Source organism: Coffea arabica, chromosome 1e, assembly GCF_036785885.1.
Source record: "Coffea arabica cultivar ET-39 chromosome 1e, Coffea Arabica ET-39 HiFi, whole genome shotgun sequence".
Taxonomy (NCBI): Eukaryota; Viridiplantae; Streptophyta; class Magnoliopsida; order Gentianales; family Rubiaceae; genus Coffea; species Coffea arabica.
Window position 1 is genome coordinate 54,914,365 of NC_092311.1, and position 24,283 is coordinate 54,938,647.

Below are 24,283 nucleotides of genomic sequence, written 5' to 3' on the forward strand. Positions count from 1 at the left end.
AGTCAAGATCGGCAGTTAATTGCAGCAGCAATCAATCCCAATCAATGAGTATAAAATTCCATAACCAGAGCAGGCCAGTTCATAAAAGGAGCACCACACACAATCAACAACAACAATAATAATATCAATCGGGTGAACCCCTCCCCCCTTAAGAATTTCAAAAAAATGTTAGCAACTCTATTCAGCCCCAGCCCTAATAACACCGATCAACTACTTGCATGCTAAGGACCGTTTAAGGTTGCTGTAGTTTATTAAAATGTACTTAATTAATAAAAATTTGATCAAAGTATTTATCATATTGTTTGGGTGTACACTTATATAAGTATTTTTTATTTGGTAATGTATAAATTTCAATTTTTATTTATTGAAACACAAAAATTGCTCTAAAATTTGAAAATCTCTGTAATGTGTTTGGATTGCATTTTCCGTGATTTTTCATGGAAAAATTACTGTAGCGATTTGATGTATGTGAGGGAAAAAGGTAATAGAGAAATGTGATCACGGAAAACGATATAATTTTTCGACGAAAACCGGCAATCCAAACAGGTTAATTAATGTTTCATTCGCTAAAAACTCTACTCCTGAATTCAATAAATGCTGTTCACCGAACACATGAAATCATTGCTTTTGTCCTTCTGTAGTAAAAACAGAAGGTAACCCCAAAATGGGACCTAAAGCATCTTGAGGTACATTTGTTTTTTGGCATGCATAATGCCCGTTCTGATCAACTTACCACATTATCTTTTCCTAATTAAACGGGAAGCCTAAAGCCTAATGTCATGTACTCTCAAACGAATGCATTAACAAGAAACAACTGCTAAAAAAATTAAAAAGAAATTAAGAAAGGAGAAACAGAAAAAGAAATAAAAATATAAAGTCGATAAGTAACTTGAAACAAAATAGTGAAATAATACTTATGAGTAATCAAATTTAAAAATGAAAATCTATCTTTAGCATTAAAAAAAGAGTAGAAGTTTAACCGGAACAGGTTTGCGAGTGAGACGTCTTTTTTGGGCGTTTATCCGATAAGAAGTTCCGGGGCAGCATAAGGAGGAGGACTATTTGGCTAACAGGTATTCATAAGGAGGGGTCTTAGGAATATTTTTTTTTTATAAAAAATATATATAATATTTAAATGTAGAAAGGGCTATAAATGTGATTGTTTGCATTGACATGCATGCAGTAAATTAACTGTTAGTAGAAAAAAATCCAAAATTACGCAGCTGTTAGGAAAAATCCAATTACTAATCTTCAACATTAATTAATTTGAGTAGGTTAAGATACCCAAGACGTACAAAATGCCCAAGGAAGATGACCACAACATAACAAAAACAAAAACAGGAAAGGAGCGAAGGATATGAGTGAGGAAGGTGCGGGGACTGTCACAGGGCGAGAAAACCAAAAATTAAAAATTTTTTTTAAAAAAATTCAAGCAAGCAGGGCTAGCGGGGGCACAGCGTGGGCCCGGGCCAGGGCCCGAGCCTGAGGGAGGAAGGCTCTCAGCTCAGGTGTCAGGGGTCGGGACTCAAAAGAGTCAGGACTGGGGAGAGGGAAAAAACTAAAAGAAGGTTGGTAGGGGGCCCAGGACAGGCCGTCTACGGCTGTGATCTGGCAAGTGAGTGATGCCAGCCTAGCAAATTTCCATACATCATTGGGGTGGTGGGTGGGTCCCTTTGTCTTTCATCCCCCACATGGCCAGATGCCGCTCTTCCTCCTCCTGTCCGCTGTCCATGCACCATTTGCTCCTCCATCTACAAATCCTCTACTCGCACACCGTCATCCCACAATTTAATTCCCTTTGTCCTCATCTCCGTCAATTTCCCATTTTTATGATTATTAGCGTTCCCTTTAGTAAGGGTAAATTGCATGAACTTCCCATGAGGTTTCTAACACTAACACTCACCTCCCTTATGATTTAGAAAATAGCAGTGATCACCCTTGAATTTAAGAATTTTGTTGCAAATTCAGTCCATGCTAGAAAAGTTACCATTAAAAATTTGTTTTAAGGGGTAAGATGAAAAATTTGCACCAGATTTGTAATTCATGCTGCTTGCCAAATTGTATTAACAGAGAAATGACAAAATATGAAAAGCTATTAAGAATTAGTAAAATTCAAGAGGTGTAAGTGCAATCGAATGAAGTTCACCAATGATACATGAAGTAGCGTTAGATGCTAATGGCTAGTTAAATGACTATATATCCAGATTCTTGCAGCAAAACTTATAAATAATACACCGCACTCTTAAAATTCTCTATTAGCAATGTGAATAGTTATTTGTGGGGTAACACAATTGTTTATGTCATTAGCACCAAATATATATATATTATATATCACCGAGCAATCAGTTAATTAACATATATATATTTATGTTATTAGCACCAATAAACATCACTAAAAGTTACTGAGCATGAGATAAACCTAATTACAAGTAATTAGAAAGTGTAGGCTAATAAGATAAAGTTGTCTCTAGTAAGTGAAAATTTGTTCATTAAGTTTTTGTAATTAGTTAGGGTATACAAGTAAATTCATATAATTATTTTTTGAGCAATATGTCTAATTTCCTTCTAGGGGAGGTCAGTACTATTTTAGGAACCAAATGGGAGATGAGTGCTAATGCGAGAAACTTCGGAGAAGGTTTATGCAATTATCCCTTTTAGTAATTACAACAACTGGTGCTAAAGAAAGATTGCTCCAATCCCAATTTTGCCATTTGCCATACGAGTATTATACTACCATACTACAACTAAGCACTATCCTAATTTCTGACAAACAAGAGCCCATTTCTAAACAATAACTCACACTCCACATACTCATTTAGACTTTTGGACAAACACTACATGTAATACTACCGCACTTCTTGTCTTTACCCACCCCTTCTTTTCTCTCTCCCCCATTCCCTCTCTGCCGTTGCTGCGCTAATTTCGTGTCGGCAATGACCCGTTTGCAAATTAGCCATTTTTAACAGAGCGATTATGGCTAATAATTATGGTATTACATTAATTTCTCCCCTACCACTTTCCATTTATTTATACCTACGGAATTTTACTAGTACATTTTCTGAAACGCTCTATAAAATTTTCAGAAATACACGCCTATCTACTTTTATTCCACTTACGTATTTTGATTGAATCGGTATCTATGTATGTGATACTGGCACCAAAAGTGTCGTACAAAGGCAACAACATAGTAATGCAAAATGTATCAAGACCAGCATCTGTCATTTTCCTAATCCGTGCTGTCGCTTTCTCTTACCATACGTTTTTTTTTTTTTTTTTTTTGGGGGGTATTAGCATAATAATTTGTTCTTCTTAATTGCCACTCTGACTATCACTCCCCCAAACAACACAATACGAAGCCCACACTAAAATACAAAATCACACCTCTTTCGCCTCTCTCCTCTGCTCTTCTTCTCTTCTCTCCCTCTATCATTCTTGTACAGAGTCAAAAGCTACTGAGGGGTGGTCAAGAATGGGAGAGGAGAAGAGACTCGTGAAGAGGCTAGTAAGTACGTTGTTTTTTTTTTCTTCTTTTCTTTTTTTTTTTGGGCTCTAATACTGTTTTCTATAGTGACTTCCTCTATAGATTCCGGGTGGGTTCTCTGATTTAATTGCTATGCTGATACTTTTGCTACAACTTTGCGCTGATTTGTTCAGTGTTCATCACTTGTTTCGAGCGTTTGCATATGTTAAACTGGTTGAATGGTTCAAATCATGGTTCATAAGGGTTGTTGTGCATTACTGGCTGTGCTAATTTTGTCGTGCTCAAGTCTTGTTCTGGAGTTTGAATCCGTCTTATAGTCAAGATCGGGCCGATCCCAGCTTCTAGTTCTAACTGCAGCTTCTTCAATTGGCTACATTGTCGTTTCATGGCCACAATTTACCTACTGGTGATAGATTCTCGGATGCTTTTTTTTTTTTTTTTTTTGTTTGCTGCGAAGGCTTTTTTGCAATTTTTTTCTTTGGTTTATTTGGTTTAAACGAAGGACTCGTGTTTGTTTGCTAGTTGAACTGGTCTTGTACTCTTCTCTGTTAATATGAACTACTGTTGGGATATTCTGTTTTCGGCTAGTTTGGGCATACATTGCTCTCTTGCTCCGACGTGGTACTCGGTAACAAGGTCATCATCTAAACTTGGTAAATCGTATACCTGCGGCAATGGTGCTTGCTCCAACACTAAAATTTGTTTTATCTACTTCCTTGATTGTCTTCATCTCATTAAGTTCAGTCCTTTCTTTTTGATTTCCCTGCATATTCTTTTAATCTAGCACAGTGGAATACGCCTATGTATTTGTTGGACTTTCAAGCGGAGTTGTGAGTTTTTCCCAGTAAAATATGCAATAAAGGTATCAAATTTGGCTCCATCTCCAACTTCAGCTTATTAAAGAACATAACAAGATTAGAAAACCTTGCCTATCTTGGGCCTTTCAATTGCTCATTCATAATTTTACTTCTCGTGTCCATCAATTTTCAAATTTCAGATGTTATAGCTACTTCTATTTATTAGTGTTTTGTTTAGTTGGAGTCTTCAATTAAAGCGGACATGGTATAATGGAACAAGCTACTCATTGGTTTCACTCTTTCGTAGGTAAAAGAAGATTGGATCAAAGATTCAATATGAAAAAGTTTCAAATTTTCTTTTACACATCCATTGAATCTAGTAGTTAAATGTTTTTGCTTGATTGACCAGTTTTTGCTTCCATGAAACACTAGAAAGCGGTACTCATAAATCATAATTCATGCATGTTAGTTAACGACGTTTGACATATACGACCTTTAATTCTTTCCTTACTGGCTTTCTTCTCTTCAGGCAGTACTTCTTTTGCTTTTGGCTTTTTGTGATGCAACTAAGCACATTGGGACTCAATACGATGGAGAATGCCAGTTTATTAGGCCCCTCAAACCTCGGCCACACAGTGTGTCAGTCTTGGAATTCGGAGCAGTTGGGGATGGAAAAACATCAAATACTGTAGCATTCCAGAATGCTATATTTTATCTTAAGTCCTTTGCGGACAAGGGGGGTGCCCAACTCTATGTCCCCCGTGGTAGGTGGCTAACTGGATGCATTAATCTCACGAGCCACCTAACTCTATTCCTGGAACGAGAGGCTGTTATTCTTGGATCTCAGGTTGCCTTCTATTTCTAACTTGTTGAATGTAAAAAGCCACGTTGTTTGTCGATGTAAACCTTTACAGCTGGTATTCTAATTTGGCCACCTGTCTTAGATGAAACATGGTGCACAATTTAACATTCTAGAGTGATAGTCTTGCTGGGGTGGGAACCTCCACATATAGTTACTCCATGTAGAATTCCTCTAGCTAATTCGTTTGGTTGAATGTGAACTTATGGATGTTTACTTTTGTCGTTGCTTTAACTTGTTTTCTTGTGGTATTTGCAACACATTCTTTTTCAGCATTTCAAGTAAGTATACATGGTGAACTTAGATAGCAAACCAAAGTTCAAAATTGTTCTCTTGTTAGTCTACTTCTCCTAACATTTAGTTTCACATTTGCTTATGTCGTGATAGGATCAATTACTTGCCTATAAACAAGGATAGTTTTCAAGTTTATACATTTGATATACATTTTAGTTTCTTATGGATTTTATTTTGTTCTTTAGGATTATACTCACTGGGATATAGTTGACCCATTACCTTCGTACGGTCGAGCTATTGAAGTTTCAGGTGGAAGATATCGCAGCTTAATTAGTGGAAATAATTTGACTGACGTGGTGATTACAGGTATGAACATTTTTGTTTAATTTTATGCGTCAATTTATTAGGTGTATAGATTATCTTCTCAGTATTCTCATGCAAGTTTTATGTGTTTTTATTTGATACAGGCAACAATGGAACTATTGATGGTCAAGGTTCAATTTGGTGGGAGAAATTCAACTCCCACTTGTTAAACTACAGTAGACCACATTTAGTAGAATTTGTTGGCTCTAATGATGTTGTTATTTCCAACTTGACCTTTTTAAATGCCCCTGCCTGGAATATACGCCCGGCATATTGCAGGTACCCTTGAATTCTTTACTTTTATAACTTTTTTTAGAGGAAAGCTAGAACATGAAACTTATAAGTTTCTAAAATATGATGCAGTAATGTGCTAGTTCAGAACATAACAGTTCATTCTCCTCCCGAGTCTCCATATACTAGTGGAATAGTCCCAGGTTTGTTATAAATTTATTTGCTACTTATAATCTTCTTACGCATAGTAAGTCTATCTCTATGTTTGTGACGATGTTCAATGAAACATAAATCTGCAATTTGAGTTTCAGATTCTTCAGAACATGTTTGTATTGAGAATAGCAACATTAGTATGGGTTATGATGCAATTGCACTCAAGAGCGGTTGGGATGAGTATGGAATTGCCTATGGAAAGCCTACTACAAATGTTCATATCCGTGGGATCCGCTTGCAATCAGGCACAGGATCAGGTGTGGCTTTTGGAAGTGAGATGTCTGGAGGCATTTCAAACATACTAGTTGAGCATCTTGATATTCACAACTCGTTTGTTGGCATCGAGCTGAAGACCTCAATAGGGAGGGGTGGTTATATTAAATACATCCTGATATCAGATGTGATAATGGAAAATGTGCAGATAGGATTGAAAGCAACAGGGCAGTGTGATTCACATCCTGATGACAAATTTGATCCTCATGCCTTACCAACTATCAGTGCAATCACTTTTAAGGACATAAGAGGCACAAACATAACCGTGGCGGGAAGCTTCACTGGCATAAATGAATCTCCTTTCACTTCATTATGTCTCTCAAACATCTCTTTTTCTGTTACTTCTGATCCTTCTGCATCATGGATTTGCTCTAGCGTGTCAGGATCATCTGATAATGTCTCACCTGAACCCTGTCCAGACCTCCAGGAAATATTTCCTAATTCAACCACTTGCTTCTCCCAGCTATATTCAAATAGTCAAGTTGCAATTTCATGATATAAGTGTCAAAAACTACATTATCTCGTTCGATTCTGATTCTATGAGGGTGCAACTCCTCTGATTCTGGTGTATAATCTTCCAATAAGATGCGAGCTAGATACTTCGGTCTCATGCTTTGCTTGGTTAACATTGGTGTTCCAGTGAGCAAACTCTCCCAAGCGGTGTTACCTGTCAAATCTGTCTCCTCTTGTACAGCATCAATTTCTTCATTCACTTTGTAAGAAAAAGTTTTGGTAGTGCAGTACGGTTCAGATACATTGTGGTCTAGTGTTATTTCATTTTCATTTTGTCATTATTTTACATTGTAAAGTTCTGCACCGGAGACTAGTTCAAGATTGGTTTTGTCCAGATGGATAAAAAAGGGGCATTATAGAGTGGAGTGATTGTTTTTTCCAAATAAAGTTTCTTGTTATATCTGATTGAATTACAGGCCAACATGACAACCGAATAGAGTTATGGCAACTTGCTAAATAGTTCTTGAAGTCTACTAACATTTTAATCTTTAAAACTATAACCTTCCACTATTGTTTGTGCATTTTGGTGTCCCGTTTTTAGTGCAAGTCCGAAAGGGCTAAGACAGAGACACCCTGTCTGCAATCTTCATGCGTGCCTGGGCCAGCTGGAAGTTTCTTCCCGACAAATTTCAAGCGCTTCATGGCTTGGTGTCTGCGCCCACTGGAAGTTTCTCATTTGCAGTGTCTTGGCTGCGAGCAATGGAAGTTTCTCATTTGCAATATTTTGTTTGTTATGGTGCACATCGTCCGAGTGTAGGGTACATTCCTCTATCGTATCCCCTCCTCACGTCTATGATGTGTAGCTCAAGGAAATTGGTTAATCAAAAGAGATTAAGCCTTGAGAATTCCAAAACGAGGCAGCCAAATGCTTCTGCAGCCTTCTAACAAAACCCGTGATAATTATTCAAACCGTGACATAATTTCAACCCTTCAAACACGCCATTTCCCCCAATAGATGCACAAAATGAACGAACCTCATCTCTGCAGCGAGATTATCATTGGAAAACATTATTATTGTCATCACACAATTCACACCCGACGGGATCAATTAGTTGACAAATCTAAGGTAACATTCCTGAATCCGGATGCTCGTAAGGCTTGCTTTTTGTTGAGCACCGGAAAAAAAAAAAGAAAAAGAAAAAGACAACGGTTTTTCTCATCGCACTGTTTTAGTGGTCTTTTTTATCACACTCTTAATTAATCCCAGGTGGAGACCCTGATCAGGTATGCAGCAACTGCATTTAGATCCACGTTGCACCATCTCATGCAGACACACAATGGTTCATAAATCTCGCGTCTTTGCTAATTCCCTGTGGCGAAAGCAAAAAAGTGCACCAAGGAAAAAAAATGGTTGTTTCTCTCTGATTCACACAGAAACGGAAACACAGATAACAAGAAAAAACGGGAGGATCATAACATTTATCACAATGTTGCAGCTGATTGAGATAAAAGCTGAACCCAGGCAAATTCTTCCTTGTAAACAACTCTATTCTCACACGAGGCTTCGCACGTATACACCACAATAGTTGCCCAATCAAGAGAATCTGCATGATTTTCAATTCCAAAGTAATATAGTAGTTGCGGCAATACCTGTAACCAAGGGAAAAAAGATAAGATCATAGTTTAAAGCCAGGAATTTTCAGGTATGGCATTATTGGACAGGTAAAACGTCTACATATGCAACAGGCACCAAAATTAATGGGCCAGTGATCGAGCAGCTATAGAGCTTTCTGCTGAGGAAAAGCATATGCATAGCTGAAATAAAGCACTGCACCTGGAATTCACAAGCTCGAGGCCCACCACAATAGTTGCACCTTGGAATATCCATTTTTGATGGCCGGCCACTTGATATGGGCCATAGTGGTTTGGTTTTTGCCAGTCTATAGTACCTGTTTCACAACAAAATCTGAACTTCAGATGCAATGACACCCCTCTTGGAAGTGAGAAAATTTGATAGAGCAAGATATGGGAAATTTTTCTTATTATCAAAAAAAGAAATAAGAGATGGAAAATTTTCCTAAATTTTTTTGCCACCCCACTTGAGCCATATGATTGACCTATAAATGTTTTTGTTCCACTTCCCATGGATATGTATATGCTTAGAAATAAATTCATGTTTATTAACCTCAATACTTGCTCAGGTTCACGGGATATTCGCTCTTGAAAAGCTGCCCAAGATCTTTTGTCACCACCCACCTAGTCAGGAGCAATGAAAAGGAGGCTATATAAGATCATTCACCGATCCATAACACCACATTACCTAAACAACAACACTAACCTCAAAGGTGTCTAGTAATGACTTGACTTCATCCATTTGGCTTTGTGAAACCAATGACTTATCAAATCCATCATACTCAGACTTTTTATCTCGACATTCATCTTCATTTACAATCTCAAATTGTGGCCACAGGTGATTGCTAGCAACTGCATGCAATGGGAAACTCTATGAGATGTGTATATCATTTCAAACAAGTAAAATGAAATTTACATATCAAAACGCGCACATTCCACACCATCAGGTACTACAAGTCCTGCAAGCTAAAGCCTCCAATAGGATAAGGAAAGTGTGGTTGTACCATTTTATGACTCTGGCTTATAATATTTTAAGCCAATAAGTACCTTCTAATAACAGACTCTACCTGGGACTTGTTTTCAGACTTAATTTAACTCGATCAGGAAGCAAATGGCTTGACCCAGGCATTTTAAAATCACATCAGGACCTCTTCTGCAGTACAAGTCAATATACTTCATGATCCAGGGGCAACCAACAAGACGTTTAGCTGTAATTATTCTTCTTACCTTTTTGTGTTTCTGCAGGTAAATCACTAATGGTTGATGCAGAAGCCACTGGTACCATATAGGGCTGTAGGCACTCAATTTTATGACCTGAACGCCAGTGTGCTGTCTGGATATAGTCGGTCCACGAAGAGGCGACTAGTGTTAAAACTCAAATCCAAAAGAGTTCAAAGATGAAAAAGGAGTAAATCTTCGTGTCCAAATCACCTGGTGTTTCTCAGAGCAGTAACGCGCTATTCTGCAATTACTACAAATTTTATCTCCTCTCCATGTACCGCACCAGCTACAGAGTATGGCTGAGACAAAAAAATATCTCAACATCACAGTCAAGAAATAAAATGCAACTAGAACGGATTGGATGTTCCTTGCACACCATAGTAAAACATAACCACAAAGGAAATTCTCTTCTAGCTCTATGCACAATAAACGTATAGCATTTGGTAAATGAACATATATGCAGCATAAATGTATTGCATTTAACAAATGAACATGTATGCACTCATTCTTGGAGCAGGAAGTCCCATTAATATCTAAATGATACGATCTTGCCTTTGTTAATAAAACATAAGCTGCACTCCAACTTTTACATGAACAGGGGTAAAACTAAAAGATAAACACAATTAAAGCTGAGCATGTAAGGCCCACTCTGCCGCTCCCCTCCGCCAGGAAAAGTACTTCATAAATCATCGTTAGGAGGAATAAAACAATAAAAGACTTTTGCAGGAATGAGCTAGTTACCAATCTATCTTCATTGTAGCCCCAGGAAGAAGCAAACAGAAGTTATGACTAACCTCCATTTCTAGTAGGTCTGTCACTACCATCATGTCTTGGAGGCTCACTAGAGTAAAACGAGTTGAAACGAGGCAATTGGCAACGGAAGACCTTCACACTGCAGAAAGCCACCATTTTGTGAAGAGAGGACAATTTAATAGATGTATTATACGAAAATTCTTCAGAATAACATCATCCTTTTTTGTTGTTGTTTGTGGTTGGGGGTGGGGGGGGGGGGGAGGAGGGCGGGGAGACCGAAGGTACCTTCGAAATGCCTTCTCGGGCTGCCGTTTCCATTGATCATGTTGGTCTTTAAGAAGACAAGACATAGATGGACAAATGAAAACAAATAAGGTGCGGTGGAATGTTGACTCCTTGTGTAAAAGAGGTGCATAAACCTGAGTACAAAGAAAAACAATAATATCAAGAGATTATCTACTTTTGGCGGTCTAACGGCATTCTTAAATTTGCAGAAGTGAGGAACATAAATCGAGAAATATGGATACCTGAAGCAGAAACTGCAAAGGTTGGGCGCAAAAGTCACAAAGGCAAGACCTCCCGCTGGGTAAATTTGTCGGATCCAACCATGCCTGCATTTCAACAGGTAATTGCTTTATCCCGTAATCAAACAATAAAATATTAGCAAATTTTGCATATAAACAAAATCAAAACGGTAATTTGAGAAAGTTGTTTTGTGTTAGATATTAGTATCAAGTAATGGTAGTTTTGAACAACATACAGGAGTACCACCAGCTACACTAGGAAACAACTCCCGAGATAGCGACCACGAATGTTTAGGGCTCTCCACAAAGCCCAAGGACACCGGCTCTTCACCTTCCTCCTCCTCCTCATCGTCGTCCTCCTCCTCATAAACATCATCAACCATGGGAGCATCCTCTTCATCTTCTTCCTCGTCAAGACTGGTGATTTTCAGAGTCCTTAGTTTCTCTGAAGGATCGCCGCTGCTGTTGTCATACTCTCCTTCCGACATACTCTGCACAAATTTGATTGCAGAAAGCTGAAAGGTCTCTCTCTCTCTCTCCCCTCTCCTAGATGAAGAGAACTGCAAAGGTGGTTAATTTTGCTACAACAGATTCTGAACGACGAAGCTAAGTTATCTCTCAATTGTCCCACTGTTTTACAGGCAAGTTAAAGCCCCGTACCGGAACCCTTTATTCCGTGCCGGCTCGACTAAGACAAATGAGAGATTACGTTTCTATAGCCGATGTTTGGTTTCTGTGTTGCTGGTCAAGGCCCGAGACAGGGTATAGAGTAAATGAGTAATTGAACCGGGGGTGGGGATGGAATTCACAGCTGCACCGCAGTAAGCTGAGGTTTATGTGAAATATGGGCCTCGAAGGGTTTTTCGTCGCGACAAGAACCACGGAAACGACGACGTGGCATATCATCCTGACGGACGGATTATGCTGATTTTTATTCCCCCCATGAACCAGAAAAAGAAAGCAAAAGAAAAATGAAATAAAATAAGACAGAGAGAGAGAGAGAGAGAGAGAAGGCGTGACACGGTGTGTTCGTACGTTCACGCCTTCTTTGAGTATTGTTTTCTAATGGATTTCAACCAAGCAAACCATAAGGTAGATTTTTTTTTTTTGGAGTAAACCATGAGGCAGAGTTGATGGCTTTTCTGGTCTTTTTTTCTTTTTATAATTCGTGAGGGAAATTTTGGGAAGCAAGAGCTCATCCATTCGACATGGCCTGAGTTTGCGTCTTTACGTGACTACGTTCTGAGTGTTCTTTCAACTCAATTTAAATAAATTTATTACCAATTGTTGTTACACATATCAGCTTGTGAGAACAGAAAATATCATTGTGATTTCAATCTTTTTTCTGGGTAAACCCAGAGGCTTTAAGCTCTTGCAATTTATAGGCAAAAACTAGTAAATTAAATTGGTGTTTTTTCCCCAATTTTCTGATTTTAACACCATATGTGATTGGGCATTTTAATGTCACTTTGACTTTGTGTATAAAAGGATTTTTTTTGATGTGGTAATTATTCAAAAATGAAACTCTTTTTGAATTATTATGGAATAAAATTCAAAAATTATTTCTATTTTGATCATTTCTTCTATTTTTAAATTCCCGCTTGTGAGTTAAGGTTGATTTATCACCGATATCTCCACAAGTAATGCTGGATTTTTACACATCCATGTTCCATATATATCATCGAACTGGAGCCGGTTCGCGAGCTAATTAGTTCAATGTTTTTAAACTCGAATTCGACTTGATCAGCTCGAACTCGACACATCCATGTTCCATATATATAATTGAACTCGAGCCGGTTCGCGAGTTAATGAGTTCAATATTTTTAAACTCGAATTCGACTTGATTAGCTCGAACTCGAACTCTCGAGTAGTTCGATTTATTTGCGGCCCTAGTTGCAACAACAAACAACTGTTAAAGTTCGCCAATACCGATTGCCGTTGAGGGATTTTTTATTGAGATTGTCATTGCCATTCGGTAGTGTACACCAAACGGGTGGTTAATATATTAGAGCAATTTCCAATGAGTGCATGGGGGCATGGATTTAGTAGGAAGGGGTGTGGATTTAGCCCCTCCCAAAAATTTAATCCAAATATCTCATGTGCAGGAATTTTAAGTCAGGAGTCAGGACTCATTCCTCTTCTGCTGCATCTGGACATTACTGTTCCCTTTATAGGAGAGTCGATCCTAGTGAAGCACTGATGCAAGTTACCATTGCAAACACTGCAAACAAAAGCTGAAATCTAGGATGGGGCTGCAGAATCTGAAAATTGCTATCTACTTTTCTGCTTCCAACAGCTGGTATTCATTGTTCCATTTTTCTTTGGTCTTGTACACAATGTATAGTGAATTAAGCAAGCAACTGGAATTATTGCTGCACTAATGTACATAGTGAAGGTAGCCTCAGAAATATGAAAGAAAGGAAAATTTCAATAAAACTCTCTTCTCTCTCAAAACACACAAATAATTGAAAAAAAAATAAAAAATCATGAATTACATATTTGCAAATCGCAAGGGCCTCAAACACCTTCGTTACTTCCTTGTCCCATTCTTTCTCTTCACTTCACGAGCACCCGCCTGCCTCCCATTCTGTAAAGGTGGGTGACTAAGCCCATTACTCATTTTTCGTGATGGTGAAGGGCCTAGTTTTGGAACCAAGCTCCTGTCACACGAAATCATCAAAGAATTTAAGATTAGCATTCTGGAAACTAGTAATATCATTTGGTTTTGGTACTAAGGTCAGACAAATACCTTAAGTTTGAGTTGTTTGCTTGCTTTGGATTTTGTTTCTGGATCTTTGTTCCACTTTCACTGGTGAAACTATTCAGTCTTGAATGATTTAACTGCCAAAGCAAATCTGGCTCAGATGAATCACTAGTTGCAGCATCAAGCTCGTCCAAATCATCAGTAGCAGCAACCTCTAACCGACCGTTTCCTTGAAGCAATTTATAAGCTTTATCCGAATACAAACCAGAAGAATTTGAAAGATATTTCTGGTAAAAATCATTGGTGCCATTTTCTTCCCAGCACTCTAATGGGCTATCAGCCCCCTTTATAGGATCTTGCTTGTTTACCATGACCTTGTCCACCCATTCGCCTGAGCCCATTTCTTTATCATCCTCCATGTAGTCTACACGACTATCAGTGACTGGGGGCCAGGGAGGAGAATTTCCCAGTAGCTCGTCAAGATCAAAGCTTTGCTTTTTTTGCCTTAATGCCGAATTGCTACAAACCTGTAAACGTGTCAGAAGAATGACTTATCAGGATTAATAAAAACCTGAATGAGTAAAGAAGAAAATTTAAGACTACCAGTGGATGGAAAAGTATATTCCAGATTTGATCCTAACTCATAGTCTGTAGTTATATGGAACTAATTTTTGAAAATGTTTGTTGGAGGCCATGGCCCCAGGTAACACTGTTACTTTCAAACAATGCCAGAGATGAATAATTATCTAGACGGAGATGCATACTTTAGTACATCACTGCATAGTGAACATTAGCTGTTTACTTGTTCTCACAGCAGAGGGCAACAAGCCAAGAATTGCAACAATGGCTGGAAATAGAAAGTGAATGCAACATAATGGTCCAAAAACATTACCTCTATATTGCCCACATCCCCCATAGGTTTCCTCTGGCTGTTATAATTGGTTGACATGTCTCTTTCTTGAGGCCGCATAGCATATGGACTACTAGATATCTTTAGCTGCTTCATCTCTGTATCCCCTTCTTTCTGTGCTAATGCAGCCTTCAGGCTGGCAATCTGAAAACACACCCCTGTCAGCACAACCATGTTGTGGAGGAAGTTTAACATTCAACGAGAAAATGGAAGTAACCTGTTCTTTAAGATCTTTTACATCAGCAGAATCTCTGTTCACTCGTGCAGCACCAAGTTCAACAGTAGCTACACGCTCTGCAAATTTGAGTGTACTAATTGTCTCCCCTATGGCATCAGGCTCAGGGCTTACGTGAACAAACATTAGTGTCTTGGCCTGTCCTCCTAAAAAAACCCATCCCCAGAACCAGAGTTACATTATAGGAATAAAAGATGAAACAATTACAGGCTTGATCATTTTCTGTCTGCCCTTACCAAGTGAGTCTTGGAGCAACTGGGTGAGTTTACTGTTTCGGTAAGGGACATGCACAGTCTTTTGAGCAAGGGAAGAGATCACATCACCCAAAGCAGAAAGTGATTTGTTGATATGTTGTGCCTCTTTTAGTCTATCTCCAGTCACTTCAGATTTGTCCACTCTCTCACTTCCTGCCAAGTCAACCAAATGCATGCAGCCACGGAGAATGTTTCCAGCAGTCAAGTCCCTTCCTTGGACATGAACCGTTAAGCAACTACAAAAATTTTGTTAAGAAGGGTCAGCATTTAGCAAATCAACTACAGAGCATGTAAGGTGGCAATGAATTTACACCTGTGAGAGCGGCTACTACGGTCATTCAGTGCTGTTGCACCCACTGCACGGTTCCTTTGTCCCAGGTTCATCAAATCAATAACATCGTAAGTTGATGTTACACGAACCAGGCTTGCCTCAGGAACATTTAGTCCTGTCTGAGAATTGTTTCGAATTTCTAATGTAATTAAAGTTAATGAAAACTATTTGAAATGAATATGAAAACCTTAGTCTGAACCTGGAGAGAATGCAATTCAGATACCAATGCATGAGGAAATGAACATATATTGCTCCAGTTGTCAAGGACTGCAAGTATAATTAAACTGTACTAGTACACGGATATTATACAAAGGATATCTTTTGTTAATTCCATCAGTAACCAAGAGATCCCTAACTTGCTCATTATATATCTCGATCATCTGAACGGATACATCATAGTAGAAAGTATCCCTTCTTTGTTCAGCAAGAAGGAATAAATCACCCAATGCCCTGTAATTTACCCCTTGATTTTCCTCTGTCAAATCTTTAGGACCGCTCTGAAAGGAAAAGAGGAAAATCACATAGTTTCATGCTTCTGCACGCCCAACAATGAGGAAAAACATTTATATGTTGGTTGCCATACCATGGTGTAAGTTTTCCCTGATCCTGTTTGCCCATAAGCAAATATACAAACATTGTATCCATCAAGAACTGATCTAATCAGTGGCTGAGTATCTGAAAAGACTTCCTCTGCCACAAACCAATAGCAAAATGAGCTATTAGCAGAGCTGAAAATTTCATTAAAAATGTTAACAACAAAAAAAGCCCTTATTCTAGTAAAGTAAAACCTTGAGTGGCTGAGGGCCCAAACACTTTATTGAAATTAAAAGACCTCCTCCCTTTTCCATGCTTTGCTGGTGTATTTATTGTAATAGTTCCTTCTTCTATATGATCAACAGTGCTAATATGATTGTTTTGTCGTGGCAAGAATGGTCTCACTCGACAGTAGACCCTGATGCTTCCTGGTTGAACAAGTAAAAGCTAAACTTCATATGGTTATTGGCCTAAATGTGATTTTTTTTTTTACCTGAATGTCATTGCAACGACTAGGAGATTTATTGAAAATTTAAAATTTTACCCCTAAGGTCTTGCACTTGGTTGTAAAGTCTGCGGTTTTCTTCGAGAACTCTATGATAACCAGAAGCAGCATGAGCTAGCCCATGAATGTGCAGGCCTACATAAAACCACCAAGTAGAAACATGAGCTAAGCCGCAAATAATGTACGCCTGAAAGAGTTTGCCTTTACCACCACCACACCCCCCCCCCCCTTTATCCAAATCCCGCAAGAAGTACAAACTTTGAGAAGTTACATTGGCCAAACAGAACCAGGATAAAAATTCACCTACCAAGATTTTGAATTTCCTCATGAAACTTGGACTGCATGAACTGCATCCCAGCTTTTGTTGTAGAAAGAGTTTGCTTTAGCTCCTAGAAGAAAATGAACAAAAGATAATTCTGGTCAAATCCAAAAGAAATTTTTGAAGAACTTAGACATTAGAAAGATTATTTAGGCTCAGACTCTAATGTTTACCTTAATATCTCTCTCTTGTTGGTCAACAATCATTTGCTGCTTCATGGATACTTTCAACTGTTCATCAGGGTTATAGCTTTTCTGAAAGCAATTATCCTTCTTCACCAATGTGGCATTTTTATTTCCAACCTTAGTGGTTTCAAACATTTCATCAGTATCAGTTGATAAAACTTTCTATATGATAAATTATATCAGTTCATAAACCACCATGCTACTTATATGAAATATAACATTCATAAATTACCTTTACATTGCCAGAAGCATTGTTTAAGAATGGTTTATTGGCATGACAGATAGTTGAATCTTTTAAAGTTGCTTTCTGCTGTTTGGACATGTAAATACGATAAGGTGAAGCATCAGTTCCAAATGTATCTTCAGATGTCAGAAGATGAAGCAAAATGAGATCAGAAATGAACCGCAATTACTATCATTCCAAAAGCAGCTGATATCTAGTAGGTCGGAGTACATTAGTGATTCAAAACAAGATGAAGGAAATCTAGATGAAAATCATAAGTAGTTACCAAAGAACAAAGATTTGAACGACATACAAAAGACAACAATGATGTTCACAAGATAGACTTACCAGTTGAATTTGGCTTGCGATGCGCTGTTCAAACTCCTCCACAACTTTATTTAACACAGATTCCACAAGCTGTAGCAAGTAGAAGACATAACGTCCAAGATAAATATCAACGCAAGCAGAAATTTACAGAACGAAAATTATCTTTTTAAAAAATAAATAAATAAATAAAGTACCAGATGTCACATGTACATAATATTAAAACTCTTACGTTTGGAACTTCTTCAGGCTTCTTATCTAACAAAACTGCACGGACAAGCATACTCAAGGAAGAGTTGTGCTGCAGAAGTAAAGAGGGACGTTGCAATGAATAACCCCCAGATTTTGAGAAATGGTAGAGGAGGCATAAAAAATGCTGTAAGATGGAATAGCTACCTCTTTGTTAGGTTCATTTTCAGTTGATGCACAGTTCACAGATTTCTCATTCAGTGATGCAGTCCTTGATAGTGAGCTTGTGAATGGCTCGGGGTTCTTGCGCCCAAACTGTTTTGCAGATGTCACCTGCTTCACATTTCCACCAAATCTCCAAACTCCAATGCTTCCTGCCTGCTTCCATTCAGCGTAGGATTTAAGTGCCAAGACACAATTAACAACCCTTGAGGATTTCCCTCCCTGAGATGACATTGCAGGAGATTCAATGTTATGTTCCAATAAATATCGCTCCGAAATTTAAAATGAAGAAAATAGTCTTCTGTAGCATTATGACAGCAACTAGACCTACTTGCTCAAGATCAGATGCCTCAAAGGAGGGGATCCCCAACTCCTGTACAGCTACCAGAAAGTTCCTTACGTTCTCGAAGTACTGGTATGCAGACAAAGCCGCTCCGTCTGGAATAAGTGCGGCATCACAAGGGCTTTCGACAACCTGAATGGACGGAGCAAGGTAAAAAGACCGGAACAAATACCAGGCCTGAAACTCCTAATTTCAACCCACTGAATTTGTTAGCCATCAGAGGAAAATTGAGGTTCACCTTTGGGACGGCTCCAGGTTGGAGCTTATTAAGCACATTACAGAGAATTATCCCACTTCTTAGGCCGAGCCTGAATTCATCCTCAGAAGGTTCTGCTGGCAGATCTTTTGCACCAACGACCCCAATTATCTTTCTCAGCCAAGCAGCAGCCTCGTATCTTCGGATGGCTGCAAAACCAAAACGGGCTCCTTCACTCCACATTATTCAAAGAGAGAGAGAGAACCTACAATTCGACTAAAAAATTGTGAAACTTGTATTTTGACTAGTGCTACTTATACTAGGAGTCATCGAACAGAAATTTGACAAAGAAACCGTTAAAATTCAAATTCAAGTTCGATCTCAAGAATACCAAGTGGGAATAGTAATTGACTACGCTCCTGAAAAGTCGGGAGAATTTGGAATTCAACCAAACAGCTTGGTTTCACACTCTTTTTTTGTTATTGTTTAAAAAAAAAAAAAAAAAAGGTTATCTTGGTTCTGGATTAGCAATAGAAATTTAAGAAAGAGCGGAGCAGAAGAATGAAGATACCGGCTTCCTCTGCTCTGCGGGCATCCAAATCAAGATCTCGGGATCGGTTGCCGTGCTGTTGAAGAACGTCCTCGACTACAGACGCCACCGAGAATGCCAATGCAGCCCCTCCTCCACCCTCCGGCGCCGCAGCCGTTGCCATTCCCAATTCTTTGAGAAATGTAGGGAAGAAAAAGAGAAGTGCACAACTTTCAAACTAGTACCATCAATCAAAGTCTCTGAAATTGTCGAAGTGCAGCAGAACGAACCAATTAGGATGAAATACAGAGAGAGACCTAGGAATTGAGATGACAGGATGGGAACATAAAAATATGGGTGGAAAGGAGAAAAAGAGAAAAGAGGAGGAGGAGGAGGAGGAAGGAGGGGTGAGTTGGAAAGAACTGGTGTGAGGAAAAAGTACTCGTTATTTTAGAGCGTTGCTTTGTTGATAATGCACTCCTCTCTAATATGCAGTTTTTTAGACTTTTTTTAATCAAGGTAGGTTGTTCCTTTTCTTTTTTTTCCCGGTTGGGGGATGGCCGAAATGAAATGGTGTAGCAGACCGGTAAGTAGCAGCAGCAGCAGTAGTAATTGATTTGATTAGATCAGCAGAAGGAGGGAGTTGGGCATGCTTTTAATTTTTGATGATGATGAAGATGATGATGCTGCTGCTGCTTTTCTTTCGCTTTTGCTGCAATTCCACTACGCCACCGCCCCCACCCTTTCTTTCTTCTCTTTCTCGCGCTCAGAGACTGACTGTAAGATTATGTAGTACTCATGCATATACATACACATACATGAACTAAGATACGCAGATACAAACTGCTACCAAACCAAAGCAACAAACGTCTCTCTGCGCTACTTTTGAATATCTAATTCTTCCCTCCCTGCGCTACCATGTTCCGAACCTCATTCCGTATCTATTGCTTCGGACTTCTTCAGTGTGAACAAAAATCCCTATAATTTCTTAGCGCGTTAATCCCACGCGACACTCATCAACGCGTTCGTATGCGTTTCTTCCTTTTTCATTTTCTTTATGTGGAAATTTTTTAAAAAAAATGCAATCGGTTCTCATGCTTTTTCACTCTTCTTGTACTATAAGAAACGGATCGAGATATATATATATATATTTGGCTGATGGTTTTGAGCTGCATCCTCGCCTCCTTCCTATGAAGGTCCACTTTTCGGCAAGAATCCAATGAGGGGGCTACTTCACAGTCTATTATCCACCCGAATTTTCTCAACTAACAGATGAATAAGCTGGCGCAAGTTTGAAATTTCAAACAAAAACCACATAATTCATCAACTCTTTTGATCTTACTCTCAAGTCTCAACCATTGACAAAGCCTTCTCCCAATCCTCGTTACCTCAAATCTTAGGTGCTTCAAGCGTTCTTTTAAAATGACTCGCTGATGCGACTAATCTCTGGCTACTAAAAACAACGGCAATATTTAGGAACCCACATCCAATGCCATTCTCTCATCTATAGTTCGTGACTTTTGTCTATTAATTTGTCGACTCCACCTCCAAAGTGCTCATTGAATGTTCCATTATTCGAGTTGTCAAGGTAGGTGATTCGAATAAATTTGAACGGATTTTGTGCCTTTTGCATATTAATTCCGTCGATTCACCCCAAAAGTACTAATGAAATATATCACTATTAAAATTGTCAAAATAGGTGACTCGAATGGATTTAAGCAGTTTTTATGCCTTTTGCATGTTAATTTGTCGACTCCACCTTGAAAGTACTAATATGTGAATATCCCACCAATCCACTGTCACTCTTCAACAATTCAACCTATCAAAATTGAGGTTGAATAATGTCACGTATCTAACAGTAAAAGTAATGCATATACTAATTGCGTATCTAAGATTAATCTATATATATAAATATATTTTTCAACTTGGCAAATAATGCCTAAGTGTGTTACAAAAACTATTCACCTCTTCGTCAAAAGCAAATTATCCCAGAAATTTGGGAAAAAGTAAAAGAAGAAACCGTAGTAAAACAAATAAAAACTAAACCACAGAGCAAAAAAAAAAAAAAAAAATTCCCGCCTCTCCTTAATTAAGCAGAATTCAAATTAGTTGTTGAAGGTAGAAGGAAAAAAAGAATCTTTGAAAGAAAAATGGAAAAAAAAAATTAATAAGAGTAGGTGGATGTAGATGTTTTTGTCCTCTGCTATACTGAATAGAAGAATTGTCTTCATTTGTTTTCTACGGGACGTTTCAAGAAACAGATGAAAAAGAAGTTCCGCTAGCTAATGTACAGGGAGTTGATTTTTTTTTTTTTTTTGTCGATACGATAGATTATTTTACATCAGGGGAGGGGACGAGGAGGATCTCAAGAGATCAAATGATAATTCAAAAGGGACTTAATCACTATTGGACCAAACCGATGCATCCGTTTGAATTTTTTAAACAAAGCCACTTTTAAGGTGGCAAATTGGTGGGAACCTTCGCCTTCCACCCCACCAAACTTTTATGTATTGGTAGTGGCCACTAGTCCAATGCGAGTGGTTTGTGATGAAATATTTGTAATGTACGATTTATAAGGGTAAGGATAAAATTAAAAATGAGCCAGCCAAAATGACACGTCGTCGAATACCTTTCTTCGAAGCACAAGGTCGCCGAGTTCCTGTACTAAACAACCTTGGAATGGGTTGCAGTAAAGACTTTCTCGTAGTTTACAAAACAACCTTGCAGTAGTATTATTGCTTGAAGAGTTAAAAAAGAATCTGAGTTATTTGCAGAGTCAGCCAGAGCAATGAGTTTTCTTGAAGGCCAAGATATACATGCATATATCATCATCATGTCATTTGTCGATCGAGGTAGCTTTGAGTTGGGATCCTTGCTTAATTAGAGCCGGCCCAAGACATCCACATCATTTGTTGACTGCTTGAAGGACAGTAGTTACTCTAAGCTTTTCGGAGAAATCAAAATGAAACAAGTGGGAGTCAGTAGTGTACTGAAATTAGATTTTCATATCCATATTCAAGTAATTAATTACTCCTCCATGTTTCGATTACTTTACGTGCGCATAAATTTTTGATACAAGTAATTAATCAAAAATATACTCCAGCTACTTATTCCCAATGATGATGCAGTCATATCTATATATATATATATATATATATATATATATATATATATATATATATATATATATATATGCGGGGAAGTGGAGGACACCTCAGCTAACCCTTTGTTGACGGAGACAAAGAAATGCCTCTAAAGTCCTCAATTGATTGTAATTTCCAGTTATAGGTTTTAAGTATGGATCAAGGGAAGTGATAGAAAGGCACAATATTTTATTGGGACCGTGATCACATGCGCACGTCCTCATCCTCCTTCCTAATTAGTATCAACCAAAGTAGCAGGAGAAGGGACTGAAATGAAAAGGTTTATCGGCAAAAGTAGAAACAAAAAAGAAAATACAGAAAACGGAGGATTTTTTGATTCATGCAGCATTTGATTGGGTGTTCGACCTTACCAATAACAAACACTAGACACCGTAAATCCAATTTCTTCTACTCTATCAGTTTCAGTTTTTCTTCTTCTTTTTTTTTTTTTTATTTTGATTTAGAGAAGAAAGAAAAAAAAAAAAAAAAGGCCCACCAACCAAATGAATAGTAAGTAGTAGGCTAGGGGTCATTTTCCGATGATGAACTGTTTTGTTGGAAACGGTTAGCTTGTGATCAAGCAGTCGCATGAAGTAATTATTACCAAACTAAACCAATACGAACTCGAAAACGAATGCGGGTGGGGTGGTTTTAATCTACTAGGAGTATTTATTTACCTGGGGACTGGTCGACGCTGCTTAAATTAAGATGCAAGCAAAACTCTTATCCCCCTGCCTCTGCCGCATCTTCATCTTCATCTGCCGCCGTGTATTTCTTTTTCCCCGGACAAAGGATGCTACTGGGAGCAGATGAATGAAAAAATTATTTTATTATTGTATTCTTTTCTTCTGAACATAAAAAGTGGAAGCGTATCTATAGATATTCTATAGAGGACATCATTTTATTTTATTACGGTGAATTGGAGCACTTGATTTCAGCTAACGTTCGAAAATTTCAAATACATGGTTTGGAACCGAAGCTAAGTGGTTGGGATAACTGTGGGGGGCCTGCGGGGAGCGTAGGTAGGTGTCGGGAGTCTGGGACCTGGGGCCTACTGATGAAGGGAACAGCCGATTGGTCAAATTGACAACCCGGGACCGGGATACCAGAATCTTGAAGGAATCCAGTCAACATGCACCACGTAAATTTTTTTAGGTCCTACAAAAGTTACTCGTCATGTCAACGTGTCGACCAACGATTGGCACGACACTCCACATGCTTACGCGGATGGTCCAACGCGCGATTTTATTTTTAGGATTAAAAGGAAATGCTACTCGCTCTACGATCTCGCTTTTGTCTTTTGGACTTTGGAGGAGTGGATGGCGTCACTCTCTCCTCTCCCTCCCGTCCCGCGTAACGCGTTAGCACTTAGCACTGCATTTGCTGTAGTAGTCTTGGGAAAACTGAGAATGGTGGTTACAGATGCTGCTAATCCCAAAGGTTATATTAATATACCACTTTGTTGGTTAAAAATAAAATAGTAGTAATAAAAGAAGATAAATTGAGTCACTGAATTTGTTCGGATAAGAGTTTATTTAGATGATTTGTTTGGGATATAATTACTATAATATTTTTTTGTGATGTGATATAATATATGTGAGATAAAAAAAAAAGATTGAAATCTGTGAAGTAAATTATTTTATCTCAAAATATTTCAATCCAAACACACTCAGTACGGTACTGATTTTTTAGGAGGGGGGAGGGGGGCGCCGCATCAGCACAACCGCATATGAGGATTAAGTGGATTGATTCATCATACATAAGCCCTAATAATCTAATCTGACTAAAAAAAATTTGTTTTGGTCGTCATAATTTCACGGGAAGAAGCTTTGGCCATATAATAATTAATAATAATAACGACGATTAAAATCACATGCAAGCACGTACGAACGAACGACTGGTGAGCTGAAGTTGAAGGAAGGGTGATCATAAGCGTTGGGCCAATATTTGTATGATGATGATGAAGAAGTTAAGTTGATGGAGTAATTAGTTCCAATATATGAAGATGCAGAGCAGCATCGGATCGAGAAAATGCCAGAATGGGTTGTTCGTGTCCATTAGCCCTTGGTGCAGCAGCGATGATAACAAATTAAGAGAGCACAG

The 24,283-nt window shown here is 38.4% G+C and overlaps 3 protein-coding genes across 7 annotated transcripts; 1 reads left to right on the forward strand and 2 right to left on the reverse strand.

Moving 5' to 3' along the window:
* The first annotated feature begins 3,316 nt into the window (after positions 1-3,316).
* LOC113718359 (probable polygalacturonase) lies at positions 3,317-7,374 on the forward strand. Of its 3 annotated transcripts, none has more exons than XM_027243275.2 (6): positions 3,317-3,506; positions 4,812-5,125; positions 5,617-5,737; positions 5,839-6,013; positions 6,098-6,168; positions 6,277-7,374. In XM_027243275.2, exons 1-6 carry the CDS (start codon positions 3,470-3,472, stop codon positions 6,945-6,947), a joined length of 1,389 nt encoding a protein of 462 aa, XP_027099076.1. In that variant the 5' UTR covers positions 3,317-3,469; the 3' UTR covers positions 6,948-7,374. The 3 variants fall into 3 exon arrangements, with proteins under 3 accessions (XP_027099076.1, XP_027099070.1, XP_027099082.1); XM_027243269.2 differs by having other exon boundaries at positions 3,317-3,502; positions 4,808-5,125; XM_027243281.2 differs by lacking the exon at positions 3,317-3,506 and adding an exon at positions 3,537-3,887 and having other exon boundaries at positions 4,808-5,125.
* A 555-nt stretch (positions 7,375-7,929) lies between these two features.
* Positions 7,930-11,989, reverse strand: LOC113718379 (uncharacterized). 2 transcript variants are annotated; one of them, XM_027243290.2, is made up of 10 exons: positions 11,271-11,987; positions 11,038-11,121; positions 10,796-10,929; positions 10,552-10,649; positions 9,968-10,056; positions 9,764-9,869; positions 9,243-9,388; positions 9,090-9,160; positions 8,739-8,853; positions 8,304-8,554 (listed from the first exon to the last, which is right to left on the reverse strand). In XM_027243290.2, exons 1-10 carry the CDS (start codon positions 11,520-11,522, stop codon positions 8,387-8,389), a joined length of 1,263 nt encoding a protein of 420 aa, XP_027099091.1. In that variant the 5' UTR covers positions 11,523-11,987; the 3' UTR covers positions 8,304-8,386. The 2 variants fall into 2 exon arrangements, with proteins under 2 accessions (XP_071921740.1, XP_027099091.1); XM_072065639.1 differs by lacking the exons at positions 9,090-9,160; positions 9,243-9,388 and having other exon boundaries at positions 7,930-8,554; positions 11,271-11,989.
* Positions 11,990-13,294: 1,305 nt separating this feature from the next.
* LOC113718389 (kinesin-like protein KIN-14I) lies at positions 13,295-19,830 on the reverse strand. Of its 2 annotated transcripts, none has more exons than XM_072065629.1 (19): positions 19,080-19,830; positions 18,551-18,717; positions 18,301-18,444; positions 17,955-18,191; positions 17,791-17,859; positions 17,583-17,651; positions 17,244-17,318; positions 17,000-17,128; positions 16,815-16,896; positions 16,547-16,642; positions 16,257-16,430; positions 16,052-16,158; positions 15,785-15,965; positions 15,451-15,610; positions 15,120-15,373; positions 14,866-15,029; positions 14,631-14,792; positions 13,784-14,265; positions 13,295-13,694 (listed from the first exon to the last, which is right to left on the reverse strand). In XM_072065629.1, the coding sequence occupies exons 1-19, from the start codon at positions 19,219-19,221 to the stop codon at positions 13,565-13,567; spliced, it is 3,024 nt and encodes a 1,007-aa protein (XP_071921730.1). In that variant the 5' UTR covers positions 19,222-19,830; the 3' UTR covers positions 13,295-13,564. The 2 variants fall into 2 exon arrangements, with proteins under 2 accessions (XP_071921730.1, XP_071921726.1); XM_072065625.1 differs by having other exon boundaries at positions 17,244-17,321; positions 19,080-19,829.
* Between the last annotated feature and the right edge of the window lie 4,453 nt (positions 19,831-24,283).

What these genes read in the sequence shown, in the direction of transcription:
- LOC113718359 (XM_027243275.2), top strand. Translation starts at nt 3,470, where the DNA reads ATGGGAGAGGAGAAGAGACTCGTGAAGAGGCTAGTAA. An exon ending in ACTCGTGAAGAGGCTAGTAA is followed by an intron (nt 3,507 to 4,811) that starts GTACGTTGTTTT and finishes CTCTTCAGGCAG; the next exon opens with TACTTCTTTTGCTTTTGGCT. An exon ending in GACTGACGTGGTGATTACAG is followed by an intron (nt 5,738 to 5,838) that starts GTATGAACATTT and finishes TATTTGATACAG; the next exon opens with GCAACAATGGAACTATTGAT.
- LOC113718379 (XM_027243290.2), bottom strand. Translation starts at nt 11,522, where the DNA reads ATGTCGGAAGGAGAGTATGACAACAGCAGCGGCGATCCTTCAGAGAAA. An exon ending in GTGTAGCTGGTGGTACTCCT is followed by an intron (nt 11,122 to 11,270) that starts GTATGTTGTTCA and finishes GTTGAAATGCAG; the next exon opens with GCATGGTTGGATCCGACAAA. An exon ending in CTCGAGCTTGTGAATTCCAG is followed by an intron (nt 8,555 to 8,738) that starts GTGCAGTGCTTT and finishes CCTTGGTTACAG; the next exon opens with GTATTGCCGCAACTACTATA.
- LOC113718389 (XM_072065625.1), bottom strand. Translation starts at nt 19,221, where the DNA reads ATGGCAACGGCTGCGGCGCCGGAGGGTGGAGGAGGGGCTGCATTGGCA. An exon ending in ATGCTTCTGGCAATGTAAAG is followed by an intron (nt 17,129 to 17,243) that starts GTAATTTATGAA and finishes GAAACCACTAAG; the next exon opens with GTTGGAAATAAAAATGCCAC. An exon ending in GGGATGTGGGCAATATAGAG is followed by an intron (nt 14,266 to 14,630) that starts GTAATGTTTTTG and finishes ACACGTTTACAG; the next exon opens with GTTTGTAGCAATTCGGCATT.